This window comes from Giraffa tippelskirchi, chromosome 1 (assembly GCF_054371585.1).
Source record: "Giraffa tippelskirchi isolate mGirTip1 chromosome 1, T2T-mGirTip1v1.2.pri, whole genome shotgun sequence".
Taxonomy (NCBI): Eukaryota; Metazoa; Chordata; class Mammalia; order Artiodactyla; family Giraffidae; genus Giraffa; species Giraffa tippelskirchi.
The window spans coordinates 30,600,313-30,620,610 of NC_137275.1; the positions used below are offsets into that span (position 1 = coordinate 30,600,313).

At 35.1% G+C, this 20,298-nt stretch overlaps 1 protein-coding gene across 2 annotated transcripts in view; it reads left to right on the forward strand.

The window, feature by feature from the left end:
* Positions 1 to 218: 218 nt before the first annotated feature.
* Positions 219 to 20,298, forward strand: part of LOC145514640 (UDP-glucuronosyltransferase 2A2-like) — a 40,818-nt gene continuing 20,738 nt past the window's right edge. The window contains exons 1-3 of one of the 2 annotated variants that reach the window (XM_081512953.1): positions 219 to 939; positions 6,409 to 6,557; positions 8,077 to 8,208. In XM_081512953.1, coding sequence (XP_081369079.1) covers positions 219 to 939; positions 6,409 to 6,557; positions 8,077 to 8,208 — 1,002 coding nt within the window. The remainder of the gene's footprint in view (positions 940 to 6,408; positions 6,558 to 8,076; positions 8,209 to 20,298) is intronic. The other variant, XM_081512965.1, reaches the window with a different exon arrangement.

The following is a 20,298-nucleotide window of genomic DNA, read 5'->3' on the forward strand; positions in this document are numbered from 1 at the left end:
TTTAAGCCTGAGTACATATTTCCTAACTCAGTGTATTGAGGTTGTTTTTTTTTTTTCCATCAAAGTAGTTGCTTTTCATTTTAATCCATAATACAAAGTACACACTTCAAAGTTCAGCCCAACCACTATAAATTGATTGGGATTGTTAAGAAGAGATCTTTGGATTGTGTTTCATGCATTTGGTTTAAGCCAAGATTTAATTCGAGCAAGAGTTAACCATGAAGATTATGAAAGTCTTCTGCATCCTTTTCACGCTGCATCTATGTCTCCTTGACTCTGGAAGGACGGGCAAAGTTCTTGTATGGCCTGTGGATTTTAGTCACTGGATTAATTTACAAGTTATTCTAGAAGAACTTCACCATCGTGGGCATGAGATAACTGTCCTGGTACCTTCACAAAATCTTCTTATTGATCATACCAAGATTCCCTATAATGTGGAGATCCTCCAGCTTTCAGTAACTAAAGAAACTTTCATGGAAGAGCTCAATACCATTCTCTATGAAGCTACGTTTGAACTGTCAAAACTCTCACGGTGGGAAATGCAAATAAAACTGGCAAACATAGGCAGAAAATTTTTATTAACAAGCAAAAGAGTGTGTGACAGTGCTATCACAAACAAGGAGTTACTCAGCAGGCTACAGGCAGCTAAGTTCGATGTCTGTATTGCTGACCCTTTAAGTTTTTGTGGGGAACTTGTGGCTGAACTCCTCAATATTCCATTTATATACACTTTTCGGTTTTTCTATGGGAATGTCATTGAAAGACTGTGTGCTGGGCTTCCTATGCCTTCTTCATATGTTCCTGGTGTCACATCAAGACTGACAGACAAGATGACTTTTATACAGAGGCTGGAGAACTGGTTACTGTATACAGTGAATGACATGATATATTCATATTATGTATTTCCAGAATGGGATGAATATTACAGCAAGGTTTTAGGTAAGAGAAATATGTATATAATAAGTATTCTTATAGCCTATAAAAATGTAAATATTTATCTGACCATATGAAAACTTACATAAAGTATTTTAGATGAAGGAGATCCAAGCTTCTGTGGCTACACTGTTTTGAATTTAAGAAATAATAATACTCTTTTTTTGGTTCTGTGTTATATGATTGAATACAGATAATATTCCCTCCTCCAGGGGATCTTCCCAGCCCAGAGACTGAACCCAGGTTTCCTGCATTGCAGGCTGATTCTTTAGCATCTGAGCCACCAGGAGAACTCCAATAATATATCTGAGACGGAATATTCTCTATATTTATGTATGATTTCTTGGAGTTTCTGGAAAACTCAAATCTGACAGTGTGCTTAATTTCCATAAACCTGGACTACTTCTCTGAGTTTTGCTTCTCGTCTTTCACAGCCTGTTTTCTTTCTGATTAACTTGCTCTTCCTAAGGCTTTATATTTATGTCCTGTGAAGGAATGGTTAATTGGTGGCCAGGTTTGCAATGTGTTGAGCATGAAACTAGAAAATAAATAATGTGGTTTGGTTTCATCTGCTCTTGTCTTCTAAAGTGTAAAAAAAAAAAAGATTTTTTTCTAAAGGACCATGTTTCCAGATTTTGTAAATCACCTCAGTGTTTTGTTTCTGTTGTTCTATTTAAAATTGCATTAAAGGTGAACTAGTGACTTTTGACCCTGAGCACAAAGATTTTCTCTACTCTGATTTGATCATACCAATGTTCCCGATAATGTGGAGATCCTCCAGCTTTCAGTAACTAAAGAAACTTTTGTGGAAGAGCTCACGAAAGTCCATTTACCCCTTCTTTCATTCCTTTTGAATAATTTATTTTTTATTATTTTTATGTGATTATATGATTATGTTAAATAAATTTTGCATAAGAGGTAAATTACCTTCGAGAAAACAGTACCTTTTTTTACATCATTTAGTTAGGGTTTTTTTAGGTATTACTAACATGTAACATTGTATTAGTTTCAGTTGGTGACAAAAAATTAATCAAGAATCAAGAAGGAAATGGAAAATTTTATTTGAGCCAATCTGAGGATTGTAACCCTGGAGAAAGTCTGTTAGGAAGATCTGAGGAATGTTCTGCACATTAGAAGTCAAAGCACTGTTATGTAAGTTTTTAAGGGAAAGGGTTATACATGAAAGAGTCATCCATTAAAGCAATATATTGCCAGTTTATGTAGTCCTAAAAAGTGAGTAGTGGGTCATTGTGACCCCTTAAAGGATTAAGAAAGGAATGTTACCTCCTAAGGAGTTACCTTGCTGGGACCAGGAGGAAATTGCTTACTGGTAGAGTAAATTTTCCTGTGTCTTCTATGGGGATCTAGTTAATACATAATACAGAAGCACATTGCACACTAAAATGAGGAGTGCTGGCACTGACTCAAGTGGCAAAGAAATTTTTATGCAAAATATTTCTTGCCCTGCCTTAAAATAATTTTATTTCATCACATGTATACAGCATAATGATAAGATATTTCTACATATTGTGAAATAATCACAATAACTCTAGATAATATCCCTCACTACACACAGTTACAAATGGGTTTTTATCTGAGAACTCAAAAGATCCACTTTCTTAGCACAATACAGCATTAGTGACTATAGTCACCATGCTATAAATTACACCTCCTGGATTACTTACTTTAGAACTGGAACTTTGTACCATTTGACCACCTTCAACTACCTGTTGTGACCATGCTACAACCCTAGCACCTGGCAACCACCAATTTTCTCAGTGTCTATAGTTTGTTTTAGTTTTGTTTTCTTTTAGATTCCACATATAAGGGATATATTTCCCTGTCTTACTTCACTTAACATAATATCCTCAAGGTCCATCCGTGTTGAGGCAAATGGCAAGTTTTCCTTGTTTCTCATGACTTAATAATGTTCCACTCTATCTGTAATGATATTTTCTTTATCCATTCATGTATTTATAAACGCTTAGATTGTTCCCGAGCTTCCCTGGTGGCTCAGAGGTTAAAGCGTCTGCCTCCAATGTGGGAGACCTGGGTTCAATCCCTGGGTTGGGAAGATCTCCTGGAGAAGGAAATGGCAACCCACTCCAGTATTCTTGTCTGGAGAATCTCATGGATGGAAAAGCCTGGTGGGCTACAGTCCATGGGGTCGCAAAGAGTTGAACGTGACTGAGCGACTTCACTTCAGATTGTTTCCATGATTTTGGCTATCGTAAATACTGCAGCAATGAGCTTAAGAGTGCAGTGATCTGTTGTTTTTTTTTTTTCTATTTTCATACACATAAGTGGAATTTCTGGATCATATGGCAAAATCAAATAAAATCAATTTATTTTTAAAATTTGAGGAACCTCCATAACATTTTCCTTATTGGCTGTACTGATTTACATTTGCACTAATAGTGTAAAGTTGTTCGTCTCTTTTCACTACCTCCTCACCAGCATTTGTCTTTTATCTTTTTGATGATAGCCATCATAACAGGTATGAGATGTTAATTCTTTGTAGTTTTGTTTTGAATTTTCTTGGTCACAAGTAATGTTGAGCACCATTTCGGATTCTTGTTGACTATCTGAATATTTTAATCCGAAAAATGTTTATTCAGTTCCTCAGCTAACTTTTAAAAATTTAATTATTTGTTTTTATGCTATTGAATTGTGTGAGTTCCTTCTATATTTTAGGTGGCAGCACCTACACTGGCATATGGTTTGCAAATATTTTCTCTGTTTTCGTAGGCTGCCTTCTTATTTTGTTGATCATTTCTTTTTCTGTGTAGTGTGCAGAACCTTCTAATTGGAAGCAGTTCCACTTGTTCATTTTTAATTGTTAATTTAATTTTGTTACTTATACTTTAGGTGTTACATTTTAAATTCACTGCCATGATGAGTGTCAAGAATTATTTCCCATTTGTTTTCCTTGAGGAATTTTATGGTTTTAGGTCATATATTTAAGTCTAATCCATTTTAATATAATTTTGTAGTGGAATAAGATCAGGGTCTAGTTTTATTCCTTTGTATGTGAATATCCATTTTTTTCAGCAAGAATTATCTAACAGACTATCTTCCTTCATTGAATATTTTTGGCTCCCTTGTGAAATATTAGTTGAATATATATGCATGAGTTTATTTGGGGACTTTTACTTCTGTTCCAATGGACTAAGTGACTGTTTTTAGCTGTGTTATTTTGATTACTATAGTTTTATAATATTCCTTAAAATCAGAGTGCTTTTCTTTCTTTCTCCAGCCCTGTTTTTCTTTCTCAGGATTGGTTTTTCTATTTGGAACTTTTTCATTTTCATATGAATTTTTTATTATTTTCTTTGTTACTAATTTTAACTGATGTATCTCTAGTATCCTATCATTACTAAAAGTTGTTCTTATTCCCCAAAACTTAAAAAAAAATTATAGTTGTGATCTCTTATTTTGTATAGCCACTTCCTTTTTCCTTGTTTTGAGTATCTATTCAATATTTCTTCTGAGAAATTATTCAACAACTCAGAAACAACATGACTGCTTCTAATGAACTATGCCGCCTGGCAATATGTAATATGTTCAAAAAAGCATATTACCTAATTGGTGTCAACATGTGGTACTGAAACTTCTGGGCATTTTGTGACAGAAACAGGTGCTTATATCTCTAGACTTAGCCCTATAAAATATAGGCAGAAACCATCACATATTCATATTCAGAGTTCAAGCTACAAGAGGCAACACTGAGCAAAAATAATTTAAAATCTCATCAAGGTGACATTTTCTGAGTCATGGTTTAATCCTTGATTGATCTACAACTGGACTGAACTGGTTTACTTCTGGTCCCAGCAATCTGACACTTTGTTTAGGAACATCTTTTCTAGTGATAGGGTATTACTCTGTCCTTGATTCTTCTGTAGTTCTTAGCAACTTAGAATATTCTTTGGTGGAATATATCAATAATCTGAGAAGAAGAATTAAATACTTGGTAAATAGAAGAAATGCATTTCTTTTACTTATATATGTTAAAATGCTACAAGATATAGATGCAATTTGGCTATTCAGAATTTAAAATCATCATTTATACAATGCATTCCAAGTATGTTTTTCAAATTTTAAAAGTATAACTCATAATTTATAAAATTTTTCATTAAAACATGTCATAGATAGGTTCAAATAATTGATGAATAAACCAGAAAGACAGCATTCATTTCAAAAAATTGAGAAACTATTTATAAACCTCTTGGGAGATAAAGGAATTTTACGCTAAGAGCACTAGGTTAGACACAAAAATGGTCCAAAAAATCCTATAGGGCAATAAAATCATAATTTGGGAAATGATATTTTCTACCAAACAGAAATATGTCAGTTAGCAATTAATTTCAGTGTATTTTAACTCAAAAGTTAGAGAAAATTAAAAGCAAACAACAACCTAAAATATGCACACATTTTCATAAAGATATGTGTTGAGTATGAAACTGGATATTGTAATCACCAGAGTCAAGCCCCTCATTTACTGAGATTTGCCTTGATCTCTTATGCAGATAGATCTTCCTAGGAGTTCAAAATCTCTTATATTTTTCTAATAAAAACCTCAGCACACTTAGAACATCAAGGAGAATATTCAAAATGCCATGTAGTGAGAAACCAGATAGCTATGGTTTCCTCCTATCTGTGACACAGAGCACATATTTCAAAAGGAGACGAAAATTCTGGGTTAGGTTCAGTATTCCGCAGTATATATATAGAATTCAGAGATGAAACTCTGGTTTAAACTAAGGAAGATGATTCAATTCAGGGTCACTAATTTGAGTTTTTATTCTGTAAATATTCACTTGGTTTCCAGTTCAGTTCAAAGAAACCCTTTTGTACTGTTTGTTAACTAAATATGTCAAAATAGCAAATATTTCACCACCAGATTATTGTGCAATGCAATATCTTTACCAAAGAGGATGAAATCTTGTAAAATAAGAACTTTCTTTCATTATAGCAAAGGAAACAATCACTTTAAGAATTGTACTAAAAATATTCAGGATGTAATTTGTTGTGACAGCACACTTGAAAACAGTAGAAAAAAGAAGGGTAAAACACAAGTTGATTTTCAACATAGTCAGACTTTCTGGGCAATGAGGATGAGATAAATCGGAATGCCAGAAAGTGTGACTACCACAGAAGGCTGAGGATCACTGCCTAAGTTTCTTGTACTTAGTAGAAGCACATGAGTGGGTTCAGGCTTTGCTCAAGATAAAAGACTCCATTGACAGAGAGAAAGCAACAGGCTTTTGGTTTTGCTCCATACTTATTATCTGTGTTTATTTATTCATATTCTGACTATTGTGTCCTCTTCAGGGTAAAAGGCCAATTGATATATAAGCTGGGTTGCAAAGGCTCAATCTTGGTTTTCAAGAATTTACTTAGAAAATTAGGTGGAGAAATATCTCCGATTTACCATATCAGATTGTTTTCCCTCTATTATCCTTCATTTTTATTCAGGAAAACCTACCACACTATGTGAGATTATGGGAAAAGCTGACATGTGGTTGTTTCGAAGTTACTGGGATTTTGAATTTCCTCAGCCTTACTTACCTAATACTGAATTTGTTGGAGGACTGCACTGCAAGCCTGCAAAGCCCCTACCTAAGGTAATTAAATGTGCTTATTATTTTCCTATAGGAGTATTTATCTCTTAAATGATTTCTAGTTAATTATTATTAAGATTTGATATGCAAACTGAGAATACAGAATAGAATAAAATGGTCATTACTTTCTTAGACTATACACTACAGTCAGAAGGTGAATACCTTTATTTTGGATTATGTATTATTATCTGATTGAAGTTGTCCTCAATATTTTCTTTTCTTGTTCAAAGTCCATTCACTATTCATGAAAATATATTTTATATAAATTTTAAAATATTTTCTAGTATCTCAAGAATACCATGCTATAATTGAAAATAAACTTAAAGATAACATTATATTTTAAGTCAAATCATCCGTAAATATAGTATAATGGGTAATTTTATGTATTAACTTCCCTGGCTAAGTACTCAGCTATTTAGACAAACATTTTTCTGGAAGTTACTGAGAGGCTATTTTCAGATGACATTAACTTTTAAATATGTGAACCTTGAGTAAACAAATTACTCTTTGTTATGTGGATAAGCCTCATCCTATTAGTTGAAGATATGAATAGAACAAAAGACTGAATTCTGCCTGTTGGTAGCCTTCAGACTTGAATTACAGCAGTGGTTCTTCTCTGAGTCTCCAGCCTAATGGGCTGTTCTGCACATTAAACTTGCCAGCCTCCATGTGAGAAATCCCTGAAAATAAATCTCTTACCTGGCTTTCCATTTTAAGTCTCATATATTTTTTCTTGTCTTATCTAATTAACTTAGTTTTGCTAGTATTTAAATACAGGATGAAAAGATTTCTTTTTATTTCAGTGTGATTGAATATGCTGTTTTTATTTTTAACTCAAAATTATATATTTCACTATATTCCTATAATCCTCGGAATATGTTTTATAGGTATTTCTGCATTACTTGTCTGGTCAGGAGTTACTTGGCTGCCTCATTCCTGATTGTGTTTGCAGAAGCTTATATAAAAAACAAATATAACCAAAATAAAAGAAAATTGAAAGTTAGAAAACGGAAAAGTAAATATACCAAAGTCGTGTCATTGTGCTGACCATGATTCAGTAGAAAAATGAAAGATAATCTTATTAGCGTCTAACACTAAATATAAAGTGCAGCACCAGAACTATTTAGCTTAAAGGTAGAAATTTGCTCTGCCAGCTACTGCTGTGTAAGCTTGGACAAATTACTTAACCTCACTGAGATATGTAAATATATACATACCTCATAAAATTACCATATATCTAAGCTAAATGATACATGTAAAGAGTTCAGCAAATGGCAGCAGATAACAGGCAGTCAATAATTTGTAAACACAAACATGCATGCACAGAGACAAATGAGCCTTTAGTAAAAATAATTTTTAACTTGTCTAATAACAAATGATTTCAGGTCATCTATTATACAGTGAAATCATTAACATGTGAAAGTACAGAATTGTTCTAGTAATTCAGACATATTGAGAAAAAAAAGTGTGACATCTATTGTAATTGTAAGCTTTTATATTACAAAGACTGTTTTCTTCATAGGAATTTGAAGAGTTTGTTCAAAGCTCTGGAAAATATGGAGTCGTGGTGTTTACTCTGGGGTCAATGATCAAAAACCTCTCAGACGAAAAGTCTAATATGATTGCATCAGCCCTTGCCCAGATTCCACAGAAGGTCAGATAATATTTTTTTCAGAGACTGTTATTTTAAAACCTCTGTGAAAGTATACTTTTAAGACGTAGGAAGGGCTATTGATATTGGTAATGTCAATTTAAATGAAATCTAAAGAAAAAGTATAAATGTCAAAAGGGGATATTTGATTGCTACCTTGCTTTAAAACTGGTATTATTCACAGGAAAATCTATTGCAGTATTTTCCTTAAATAACGAGCTAAAACTTAATCATTTGCTATTGTTAAATGATCAGTCAGCTTTGTGCATAGGTTTTAAGGCATCCATGTAATCTAACTTTTTTTTGCTGTTCTTATATTTTTTTTAAATCTGAAGCATATAAACAAGTTACAAATAACATGACAGAGAATAAAGGAAAAGATAATGAAAATAACAGCCTTGATTCACAGAATGTCTTGGGACTATACGTCCTTATGATTAATTTTTTTGAACGTGAGTCCTTGTTGAACCTGAAACTAAGAGCTTAGATTCTAAAAATAATCCTAAATAAAGATTCTTCTAATAATCTTAGAAAATGAATCCTAAAAATGACCCTAAATAACAATCCTAAATAATGATTCTTTTTTTTAAATATATTTATTTTTTAATTGAAGGATAATTGCTTTACAGAATTTTGCTATTTTCTGTCAAACCTCAACATGAATCATCCATAGATATACGTATGTTTCTTCCCTCTTGAACCTCCCTCTCATCTCCCTCCCCATCCTACTTCTCTGGTTGACACAGAGTCCCTGCTTGAGTTCATTGAGATATACAGCAAATTCCCACTGACTATCTATTTTACAGCCTTCCCTGATAGCTTACCTGGTAAAGAATCTGCCTGCAAGGCAGGAGACCTGGGTAGGATCTCTGGGTTGGGAAGATTCCCTGGAGAAGGGAACGGTCACTCACTCCAGTATTCTGGCCTGGAGAATTCCATGGACTATACCCATGGGGTCGCAAAGAGTCAGACACAACTGAGCAACTTTCACTTCACTTCTTCCCTTCATCTATTTTACATTTGGTAAAGTAAGTTTCCATATTACTCTCTCCATACATCTCACCCTCTCGTCTCCTCTCCCCATGTCCATAAGTCTGTTCTCTATGTCTGTTTCTCCATTGCTGACCTGCAAATAAAATCTTTGATATCATCTTTCTAGATTCCATATATATACATTAGTATACAATATTTATCTTTCTCTCTCTGCCTTACTTCACTCTGTATAATAGGCTCTAGTTTCATCCACCTCATTAGAACTGACTCAAATGAGTTCCTTTTTATGGCTGAGTAATATTCCATTTTGTATATGTAGCACAATTTATTTATACATTTGTCAATGGACATCTAGGTTGCTTCCATGTTCTAGCTATTGTAAATAGTGCTGCAATAAATATTTGGATACATGTGTCTTTTTCAGTTTTGGTTTCCTCAGGGTATATGCCTAGGAGTGAGATTGCTAGGTCATATGGTGGTTTTATTCCTAGTTTTTAAAAGAATCTCCATACTGTCTTCCATAGTGGCTTTATCAATTTACATTCTCACCAAAAGTGCAAAAGGTTTCCCTTTCCTCCACACTCTCTCCAGCATTTATTGTTTGTACACATTTAGATGATGGCCATTCTGACCGATGTGAGGTGATATATCATTGTAGTTTCGGTTTGCATTTATCTAATAATGAGTGATGTTGAACATGTTCTCATGTGTTTGTTAGCCATCTATATGTCTTCTTTGGAGAAATGTCAGTTTAGGTCTTTTTCCCACTTTTTCACTGAGTTGTTTGTTTTCTGGTATTGAGTTGTATGAGCTGCTTGTGTATTTTGGAAATTGACCCTCTGTCAGATGTATCATTTGCTATTATTTTCTCCCATTCTGAGGGTTATATTTTCACCTTGTTTATAGCTTCTTTGCTGTGCAAAAGCTTTTAAGCTTAACCAGGTCCCACTTGTCTACTTTTGTTTTTATTTGCATTACTCTAGGGGACGTGTCATAGAGGATCTTGCTTTGATTTATGTCATCAAATGCTCTGCCTATGTTTTCCTCTTAGAGTTTTATAGTTTTTGGTTTTACATTTGCCTCTTTAATAAATTTTGTGTTTATCTTTGTGTATGGTGTTAGGAATTGTTCTAAATTCATTCTTTTACATGTAGCTGTCCAATTTTCCCAGAAACAGTTATTGAAAAGACTGTCTTTGCCCCATTGTATATTCTTGCCTCCTTTGTCAAAAATAAGGTACCCATAGGTGCATGGGTTTATTTCTGGGCTTTCTATCTTGTTCCTTTGGTCTATATTTCTGTTTTTGTGCCAGTACCATCCTGTCTTGATGACTGTAACTTTGTAGTATAATCTGAAATCAGGAAGCTTGATTCCTCCAGCTCCATTCTTTCTCAATACTGCTTTGGGTATTTGGGGTCTTTTGTGTTTCCATATGAATTGTCAATTTTTTTTATTCTAGTTCTGTGAAAAATGCCACTGGTAATTTGATAAGGATTGCATTCAATATGTAGATTGCATTTGGTTGTATAGTCATTTTTCACAATACTGATTCTTCCTCTCCAGGAGTATGGACTATCTCTCCATCAATTTCTTTCATCAGTATCTTATAATTTTCTGTGTGCAGTTCTTTTATCTCCTTAGGTAAGTCTATTCCTAGATATTTAATTCTTTTTGTTTCAATGGTGAATGGGTTTGATTCCTTAATTTCTTTTTCTGATTTTTCATTGCTAGTATATAGGGGTGTGAGTGTTTTCTGTGTATTGATTTTGTATCCTGAGACTTTGCTAAATTCATTGATTAGTTTTAGTAATTTTCTGATAGTATCTTTAGGGTTTTCTATGTATACTATCATGTCATCTGCAAACAGTGAGAGCTTTATTTCTTCTTTTCCAATCTGAATTCCTTTTGTTTCTGTTTCTTCTATGATTGTTGTAACTAGGACTTCCAGAACTATGTTGAATAATAGTGATGAGAGTGGACACCCTTGTCTTGTTCCTTATTTTAGGTGGAATGCTTTCAGTTTTTCACCATTGAGAATGTCTGGTGTGGGCTTATCATATATGGCCACTAATCAATAATGATTCTTAAGTAGTTAAAACTTTAATAATATAGTAAAATATTTATAAGTATACTTTATATTGTTCCAACTATATACTATTTAACTGATACCATTCTAGGTTATAACTGACACGTTTTTCCTAGTTTCAGTTAAAATAGACCTTTACAACATGTTTAAATTTCAAACAATTATGACAATTCTTATATTTATATCCTAATTACTTTCAAAAATTGCTTTGTAGAAGTAACATCCATTTAAACATTTAACCTAAAAGGCATCATCATAAAAATATTGAACTTTCAGTTGCATTAAAATACAATGCTTAAGAGTGGCATCAATGAAGGGTTGGAAGAACCAAAAACTCTCTCCAAAACTATGTTGAATAAAAATGGTGAGAGGGAACATCCTTGTCTTGTTTTTGGTCTTAGAAGAAGTTCTTTCAGTTTTAATCATTGAGAGTAATGTTTGCTATGGGTTTGTCATGAAAGTGAAAGTCACTCAGTCGTGTCTGAATCTTTGTGACTCCATGGGTATAGTCCATGGAATTCTCTAGGCCAGAACACTGGAGTGGGTAGCCTTTCCCTTCTCCAGGATCTTCCAACCCAGGGATCGAACCCAGGTCTCCTGCATTTCAGGCGGATTCTTTGCGAGCTGAGCCACAAGAGAAGCTCAAGAATACTGAAGTGGGTAGCCTATCCCTTCTCCAGGGTATCTTCCCAATCCAGGAATAGAACTGGGGAGCTCCCATCACAGGTGGATTCTTTGCCAACTGAGCTATCAGGGAAGCCCTGGGTTTGTCGAATACAGTCTTTATTATGCTGAGGTAGCATTCCTCTATGCCCACATTCTACAGTTTTTATCATAAATGGGTGTTGAATTTTGTCAAAAGATTTTTCTGCATCAGTTAAGATGATCATATGGTTTTACTCTTCAGTTTGTTAATGTGGTGGTGGTGGTGGCTTAGTCATTAAGTCGTTTCTGACTCCAGTGACTCCATGGACTGTAGCTTGCCAGGCTTTTCTGTCCATGGGATTCTCCAGGCAAGAATACTGGAGTGGGTTGCCATTTCCTTCTCAAGGAGATCTTCCTGACCCAGGAATTGAACCCGGGTCTCCTGCATTGCAGGCAGATTCTTTATTGACTGAAAGATTCTTTACCAACTGTTAATGTGGTGTATCACAACAATTGATTTTTGTATGTTGGACATTCCTTGCATCTCTGGAATAAATCTCACTTGATTATGCTGTATGATCCTTTTTATTCCTTGTTGGATTCAGTTTGCTAGTGTTTTGTTGAAGATTTTTGCATCTATGTTCATCAGTGATATTGGCCTGTAATATTCTTTTTTTGTGATATCTCTGTTTTTGGTATCAGGGTGATGGTGGCCTCATATAATGAGCTTCAGAATGTTCCTTCCTCTGCAATTTTTGGGAAGAGTTTCAGATAAATAGGTGTCAATTCTTCTCTAAATTTTGACAGAATTTGCCTGTAAAGTTATCAGGTTCTGGTCGTTTGTTTCTTGGAACATTTTATTTTATTTTATTGCTTTTTCTTTTTGGTTTTGTTTTATTTAAAAAAATAGAGATGAAATTGACATTAAGATTAATAATTTTGCAGTGAGCATTCAGTGACATTTAGTATATCAGTGTCATGCAGTTATCACCTATATTTAGTTTCAAAGTATTTTATTACCTCAGAAAGAAGCCCTGAACCGTTAGTAGTTGCCCTTCATTCTCTCCTCTGGCAACCACTAGTCAGCTTTCTATTCTAAGGAACCATACAGCAGGTGATCTTTTTGTCTGGATTATTTTACTGGGCATAATCTTTTCATAGAAAACCTATGACCAACTTAGGCAGCATATTAAATAGCAGAGACATTACTTTGCCAACAAAGGCCCATCTAGTCAAAGCTATGGTTTTTCCAGTAGTCATGTATGAATGTGAGAGTTGGACTATAAAGAAAGCAGAGCACCAAAGAATTGATGCTTTTGAACTGTGGAGTTGGAGAAGACTCTTGAGAGTCCCTTGGACTTCAAGGAGATCCAACCAGTCAGTCCTAAAGGAAATCAGTCCTGAATATTCACTGGAAGGACTGATGCTGAAGGTGAAGCTCCAATACTTTGGCCACCTGATGCGAAGAGCTGACTCATCAGAAAAAACCCTGATGCTGGGAACAATTGAAGGCGGGAGGAGAAGGGGACGACAGAGGACGAGATGGTTGGATGGCATCAACGACTCAATGGACATGAGTCTGAGTAAACTCCGGGAGTTGGTGATGGACAGGGAGGCCTGGCTTGCTGCAGTCCATGGGGTCACAGAATCGGACACAACTGAGCAACAGAACTGAACTGAAAGTTTTATCCACATTGCAGTGTGTACTGGTACTTAGAAAAGAAATATTTATTTGGCTGCATTGGGTTTTAGTCGCGGCACGTGCGATCTTTAATCGTCACATGAAAACTCTTAGTTGCGGTATGTGCAATCTAGTTTCCCAGCCAGCGATCGAACCTGGGCTCCCTGCATTGAGAGTATAGAGTCTAATTAGCCACTGGGCCACAAGGGAAGGTCCCTGAGTTAATTTTTAAATATGGTGTGAGGTGAGGGCCCAACCTCATTCTTTAGCATTTAGATCCATTTTCCCCAGCATCATTTGAAAAGACTATCTTCTCTTCACTGAATGGTCCTCGCACCCTGTCAAAGACCATTTGACCAAACATGTGAGGGATTCTCTAGGCTCTGCTTTCTGTTCTGTTGATATATGTGTCTATTTTTGTGCTATTACCAGTTTTGATTACTTTGTATTAAGTTTTAAAATCAGGAAGGGTGAGCCCTTCAACTTTCTTCTTTTTCAAGGTTGTTTTCATTATTTCGGGCCCTTGAAATTCCATGTGGACTTGAGGATTGACCTTTATATTTCTATAAAACAGGCCATTGGAATTTTGATAGAGATTCCTCAACTCAGTAGATACTTTAGTAGTACTGTCATCTTAACAGAATTAAGTCATCAAATCCATGGACATAAATGCTTTTCACTTTTGTACTTTTCAGTGTAGAAGTCGTTCACCTCCTTGGTTATATTTATTCTTAGGTATTTTATTCTTTTGGATGCTATTGTAAGTGGTATTGTTCACTTAGTTTCTTTTTCAGTTTACCTGCAATGTTGGAACATTTTAAATCACAGTTTCAATCTCAGTACTTGTGATTGGTTTGTTTATATTTTCTGTTTCTTCCCGGTTCAGTTTTGGGAGACTGTACTTTTCTAAGAATTTGTCCATTTCTTCCAGGTTGTCTTTTAATGGCACACAGTTGCTTCTAGAGGTCCCTTATGATTCTTTGTATTTCTGTATTGTGCACTGTAACTTCTTTTTCATTTCTCACTTCATTGATTAGAGCCCTTTCCCTTTGTTGTTTGATGAATTTGGCTAAAATTTTGTTAATTTTGCTTATTTCTCAAAGAACCAGATTTTAGTTTCATTTATCTTTGCTACAGTTTTCTTTGTCTCTATTTCATTTATTACTGCTTTGATCATTATGACTTCTTTCATTCTACTAACTTTGGTTTTGTGTGTTCTTTCTCTAGCTGCCTCAGATACAAGGATAGGTTATTTATTTTAGTTTTTTCTTATCACTTAAGTTAAGATTGTATTATTAAAAACTTCCCTTCTTAGAACTGTTTTGCTATGTCTCCTAAGTTTTGGATATTGCATTTTTGTTGTCATTTGTCTTTAGATTTATTTTTTAATTTCTTATTTTATTTCTTCAGCGATCCACTGGTTGTTTAGTAACATTGTTTAGCCTCCATGTGTTTGTGTTATTTTTGTTTTTTTCCCCCTGTTTTTCCCCTGGTTTCTAATCTCATAGTGTTGTGATCAGAAAAAGATGTTTGATACAATTTCAATTTTCTTAAATTTACCAAAATTTGCTTTGTGACCCAACATGTGATTTATACTGGAGAATGCTCTGTGTGCACTTGAGAAGAAGCTGTATTCTGCTGCTTTCAGATGGAATGTCTTATAGATATCAATTAAATCTATTTGATCTAATGTGTCATTTAAGACTTGTGTTTTCTTATTGATTTTCTGTCTGGAAGATCTACCCATTGGCGTAAGTGCCCCCACTACTATTGTGTTGCTGTTGATTTCCCTTTTTATGGCTGTTAGCATCTGCCTTATATAGTGAGGCTCTCCTATGTTGGGTGGATATACTTTAAAAGCTGTTATATCTTCTTCTTAGATTGATCCCTTGATCATTATGTAATGTCCTTCCTTTTCTTTTGTAGCAATCCTTATCTTAAAGTTTATTTTGTGTGATATAAGTATTACTACCTCAATTTTTTAAAATTTATTTATTTATCTATTTTTTTACTTTACAAAATTGTATTGGTTTTACCATACATTGGCATGAATCCACCATGAGTGTACATGTGTTCCCCTTCTAGAAACCCCTCCCACCTCCCTCCCCATCCCATCCCTCTGAGTCATCCCGGTGCACCTGCCCCAAGCACCCTGTATCACGCATTGAATCTGGACTGGCAATTCGTTTCACATATGATAATTTACATGCTTCAATGCCATTATCCCTTATCATCCCACCCTCACCCTCTCCCGTAGAGTTGATAATACTGTTCTATACATCTGTGTCTCTTTTGCTGTCTTGCATACATGGTTATCTTTACCAATTTACTAAATTCGATATATATGCATTAGTATACTGTATTGGTGTTTTTCTTTCTGGCTTACTTCACTCGGTATAATAGGCTCAAGTTTCATCCACCTCATTAGAACTGATTCGAATGTATTCTTTTTAATGGCTGAGTAATATTCCATCGTGTATATGTACCACAGCTTTCTTTTCCGTTCGTCTGCTCATGGACATCTAGGTTGCTTCCATGTCCTGACTGTTATAAACAGTGCTGCAATGAACATTGGTGTACACTTGTCTCTTTCAATTCTGGTTTCCTCAGTGTGTATACCCAGCAGTGGGAGTGCTGGGTCATATGGCAGTTCTATTTCCAGTTTTTTGAGGAATCTCCACACTGTTCTCCATAGTGGCTGTACTAGTATGCATTCCCACCAACAGTGTAATAGGGTTCCCTTTTCTCCACGCCCTCTCCAGAATTTATTGCTTGTAGACTTTCAGATCGGAGAAGGCAATGGCAACCCACTCCAGTACTCTTGCCTGGAAAATCCCACGGATGGAAGAGCCTGGTAGGCTGCGATCCATGGGGTTGCTAAGAGTCAGACATGACTGAGCGACTTCACTTTCACTTTTCACTTTCATGCATTGGAGAAGGAAGTGGCAACCCACTTCAGTGTTCTTGCCTGGAGAACCCCAGGGACAGGGGAGCTTGGTGGGCTGCTGTCTATGGGGTCGCACAGAGTCGGACACGACTGAAGCGTCTTAGCAGCAGCAGACTTTTGGATAGCAGCCATTCTGATGGGAGAGAAATGGTGCCTCATTGTGGTTTTGATTCGCATTTCTCTGATAATGAGTGATGTTGAGCATCTTTTCATGTGTTTGTTAGCCAACTGTATGTCTTCTTTGGAGAAATGTATGTTTAGTTCTTTGGCCAACTTTTTGATTGGGTCGTTTATTTTTCTGGAATTCAGCTGAAGGAGTTGCTTGTATATTTTTGAGATTAATTCTTTTTCCGTTGCTTCCTTTGCTATTATTTTCTCCCATTCTGAAGGCTGTGTTTTCACCTTGCTTATAGTTTCCTTTGTTGTGCAGAAGTTTTTTTAATTTTAATTAGGTCCCATTTGTTTATTTTTGCTTTTATTTCCAATATTCTGGGAGGTGGGTCATAGAGGATCCTGCTGTGGTTTATGTTGGAGAGTGTTTTGCCTAGGTTTTCCTCTAGGAGTTTTACAGTTTCTCGTCTTACATTTAGATGTTTAATCCATTGTGAGTTTACTTTTGTGTATGGTGTTAGAAAGTGTTCTAGTTTCATTATTTTTCAAGTGGTTGACCAGTTTTCCCAGCACCACTGTTAGAGAGATTGTCTTTTCTCCATTGTATATTTTTGCCTCCTTTGTCAAAGATAAGGTGTCCATAGGTGTGTGGATTTATCTCTGGTCTTTCTTTTTTCTTTTTTTTTTTTTTGCTGTTGTTGTTTAAAATTTATTTATTTATCTATTTTTTTACTTTACAATATTGTATTGGTTTTGCCATACATTGACATAAATCCGCCATGGGTGTACTGTGTTCCCCTTCCAGAACCCCCTTCCTACCTCTCTCCCCATCCCATCCCTCTGGGTCAATTTTGTTTCATTGATCTATATTTCTGTCTTTGTTCCAGTACCATACTGTCTTGGTGACTCTGGCTTTGTAGTAGAGCCTGAAGTCAGACAGGTTGATTCCCCTAGTTCCGTTCTTCTTTCTCAAGATTGCTTTGCCTATTCGAGGTTTTTTGTATTTCCATACAAATTGTGAAATCATTTGTTCTAGTTCTCGGAAAAATACTGTTGGTACCTTGATAGGGATTGCATTGAATCTGTAGATTGCTTTGGGTAGTATACTCATTTTCACTATATTGATGCTTCCGATCCATGAACAAGGCATATTTTTCCATTTATTTGTGTCCTCTTTGATTTCTTTCACCAGTGTTTTATAGTTTTCTATATATAGGTCTTTTGTTTCTTTAGGCAGATATATTCCTAAGTATTTTATTCTTTTTGTTGCAATGGTGAATGGAATTGTTTCCTTAATTTCTCTTTCTGTTTTCTCATTGTTAGTGTATAGGAATGCAAGGGATTTCTGCATGTTGAGTTTATATCCTGAAACATTACTGTATTCATTGATTAGCTCCAGTAATTTTCTGGTGGAGTCTTTAGGATTTTCCATGTAGAGGATCATGTCATCTGCAAACAGTGAGAGTTTTACTTCTTCTTTTCCTATCTGGATTCCTTTTATTTCTTTTTCTGCTCTGATTGCTGTGGCCAAAACTTCCAAAACTATGTTGAATAGTAGTGGTGAGAGTGGGCACCCTTGTCTGTTCCTGACTTTAGGAGAAATGCTTTCAGTTTTTCACCATTTAGGATAATGTTTGCTGTGGGTTTATCATGTATAGCTTTTATTATGTTGAGGTATGTTCCTTCTATTCCTGCTTTTTGGGGGATTTTTATCATAAATGGATGTTGAATTTTTTCAAAGACTTTCTCTGCATCTATTGAGATAATCATATGTTTTTTATCTTTCAATTTGTTAATGTGGTGTGTTACATTGATTGATTTGTGGATATTGAAGAATCCTTTCATCCCTGGGATAAAGCCCACTTTGTCATGATGTATGATCTTTTCAATATGTTGTTGGATTCTGTTTGCTAGGATTTTGTTAATGATTTTTGCATCTATGTTCATCAGTGATATTGGCTTGTAGTTTTCTTTTTTTGTGTCATCTTTGTCTGGTTTTGGCATTAGGGTGATGGAGGCCTCATAGAATAAATTTGGAAGTTTACCTTCCTCTGCAATTTTCTGGAAGAATTTGAGAAGGATACGTGTTAGCTCTTCTCTAAATTTTTGGTAGAATTCAGCTGTGAAGCCATCTGGTCCTGGGCTTTTGTTTGTTGGAAGATTTCTGATTACAGTTTCAATTTCCATGTTTGTGATGGATCTGTTAAGATTTTCTATTTCTTCCTGGTTCAGTTTTGGAAAGTTGTACTTTTCTAAGAATTTAACCATTTCTTACATGTTGTCCATTTTATTTGCATATAGTTGCTGATAATAGTTTCTTATGATCCTTCTTATTTCTTTTTTGTCTGTTGTGATCTCTCCATTTTCATTTCTAATTTGGTTGATTTGATTTTTCTCCCTTTGTTTCTTGATGAGTCTGGCTAATGGCTTGTCAATTTTATTTATCTTCTCAAAGAACCAGCTTTTGGCTTTGTTGGTTTTTCTATGGTCTCTTTTGTTTCTTTTGCATTTATTTCTGCCCTAATTTTTAAGATTACCTTCCTTCTACTAAGCCTGGGGTTCTTCATTTCTTCCTTTTCTAGTTGCTTTAGGTGAAGTGTTAAGTTATTTATTTGGCTTTTTTCTTGTTTCTTGAGGTAAAACTGTATTGCTATGAATCTTCCCCTTAGCACTGCTTTTACAGTGTCCCATAGATTTTGGGTTGTTGTGTTTTCATTTTCATTCATTTCTATGCATATTTTGATTTCTTTTTTTATTTCTTCTGTGATTTGTTGGTTATCCAGCAGAGTGTTGTTCAGCCTCCATATGTTGGAATTTTTAATAGTTTTTCTCTTGTAATTGACATCAAATCTTACTGCATTGTGGTCAGAAAAGATGCTTGGAATGATTTCAATTGTTTTGAAATTATCATGACTAGGTTTATGGCCCAGGATGTGATCTATTTTGGAGAGGGCTCCGTGTACATTTGAGAAAAAGGTGAAATTCATTGTTTTGGGGTGAAATGACCTATAGATATCAATTAGGTCTAACTGCTCTATTGTATCATTTAAAGTTTGTGTTTCCTTGTTAATTTTCCGTTTAGTTGATCTATCCATAAGTGTGAGTGGGGTATTAAAGTCTCCCAGTATTATTGTGTTATTGTTAATTTCCCCTTTTACACTTGTTAGCAATAGCTTTACATATTGCAGTGCTCCTATGTTGGGTGCATATATATTTATATTTGTTATATCTTCTTCTTGGATTGATCCTTTGATCATTATGTAGTGTCAATCTTTGTCTCTTTTCACAGCCTTAGTTTTAAAGTCTATTTTATCTGATATGAGTATTGCTACTCCTGCTTTCTTTTGGTCTCTATTTGCATGAAATATTTTTTCCAGCCCTTCACTTTCAGTCTGTATGTGTCCCTTGTTTAGAGGTGGGTCTCTTGTAGACAACATATATAGGGGTCTTGTTTTTGTATCCATTCAGCTAGTCTTTGTCTTTTGGTTAGGACATTCAACCCATTTACATTTAAGGTAATTTTTGATAAGTATGAGAAACTCTGGGCTGAAAGAAACACAAGCTGGAATCAAGATTGCCAGGAGAAATATCAATAACCTCAGATATGCGGATGACACCACCCTTATGGCA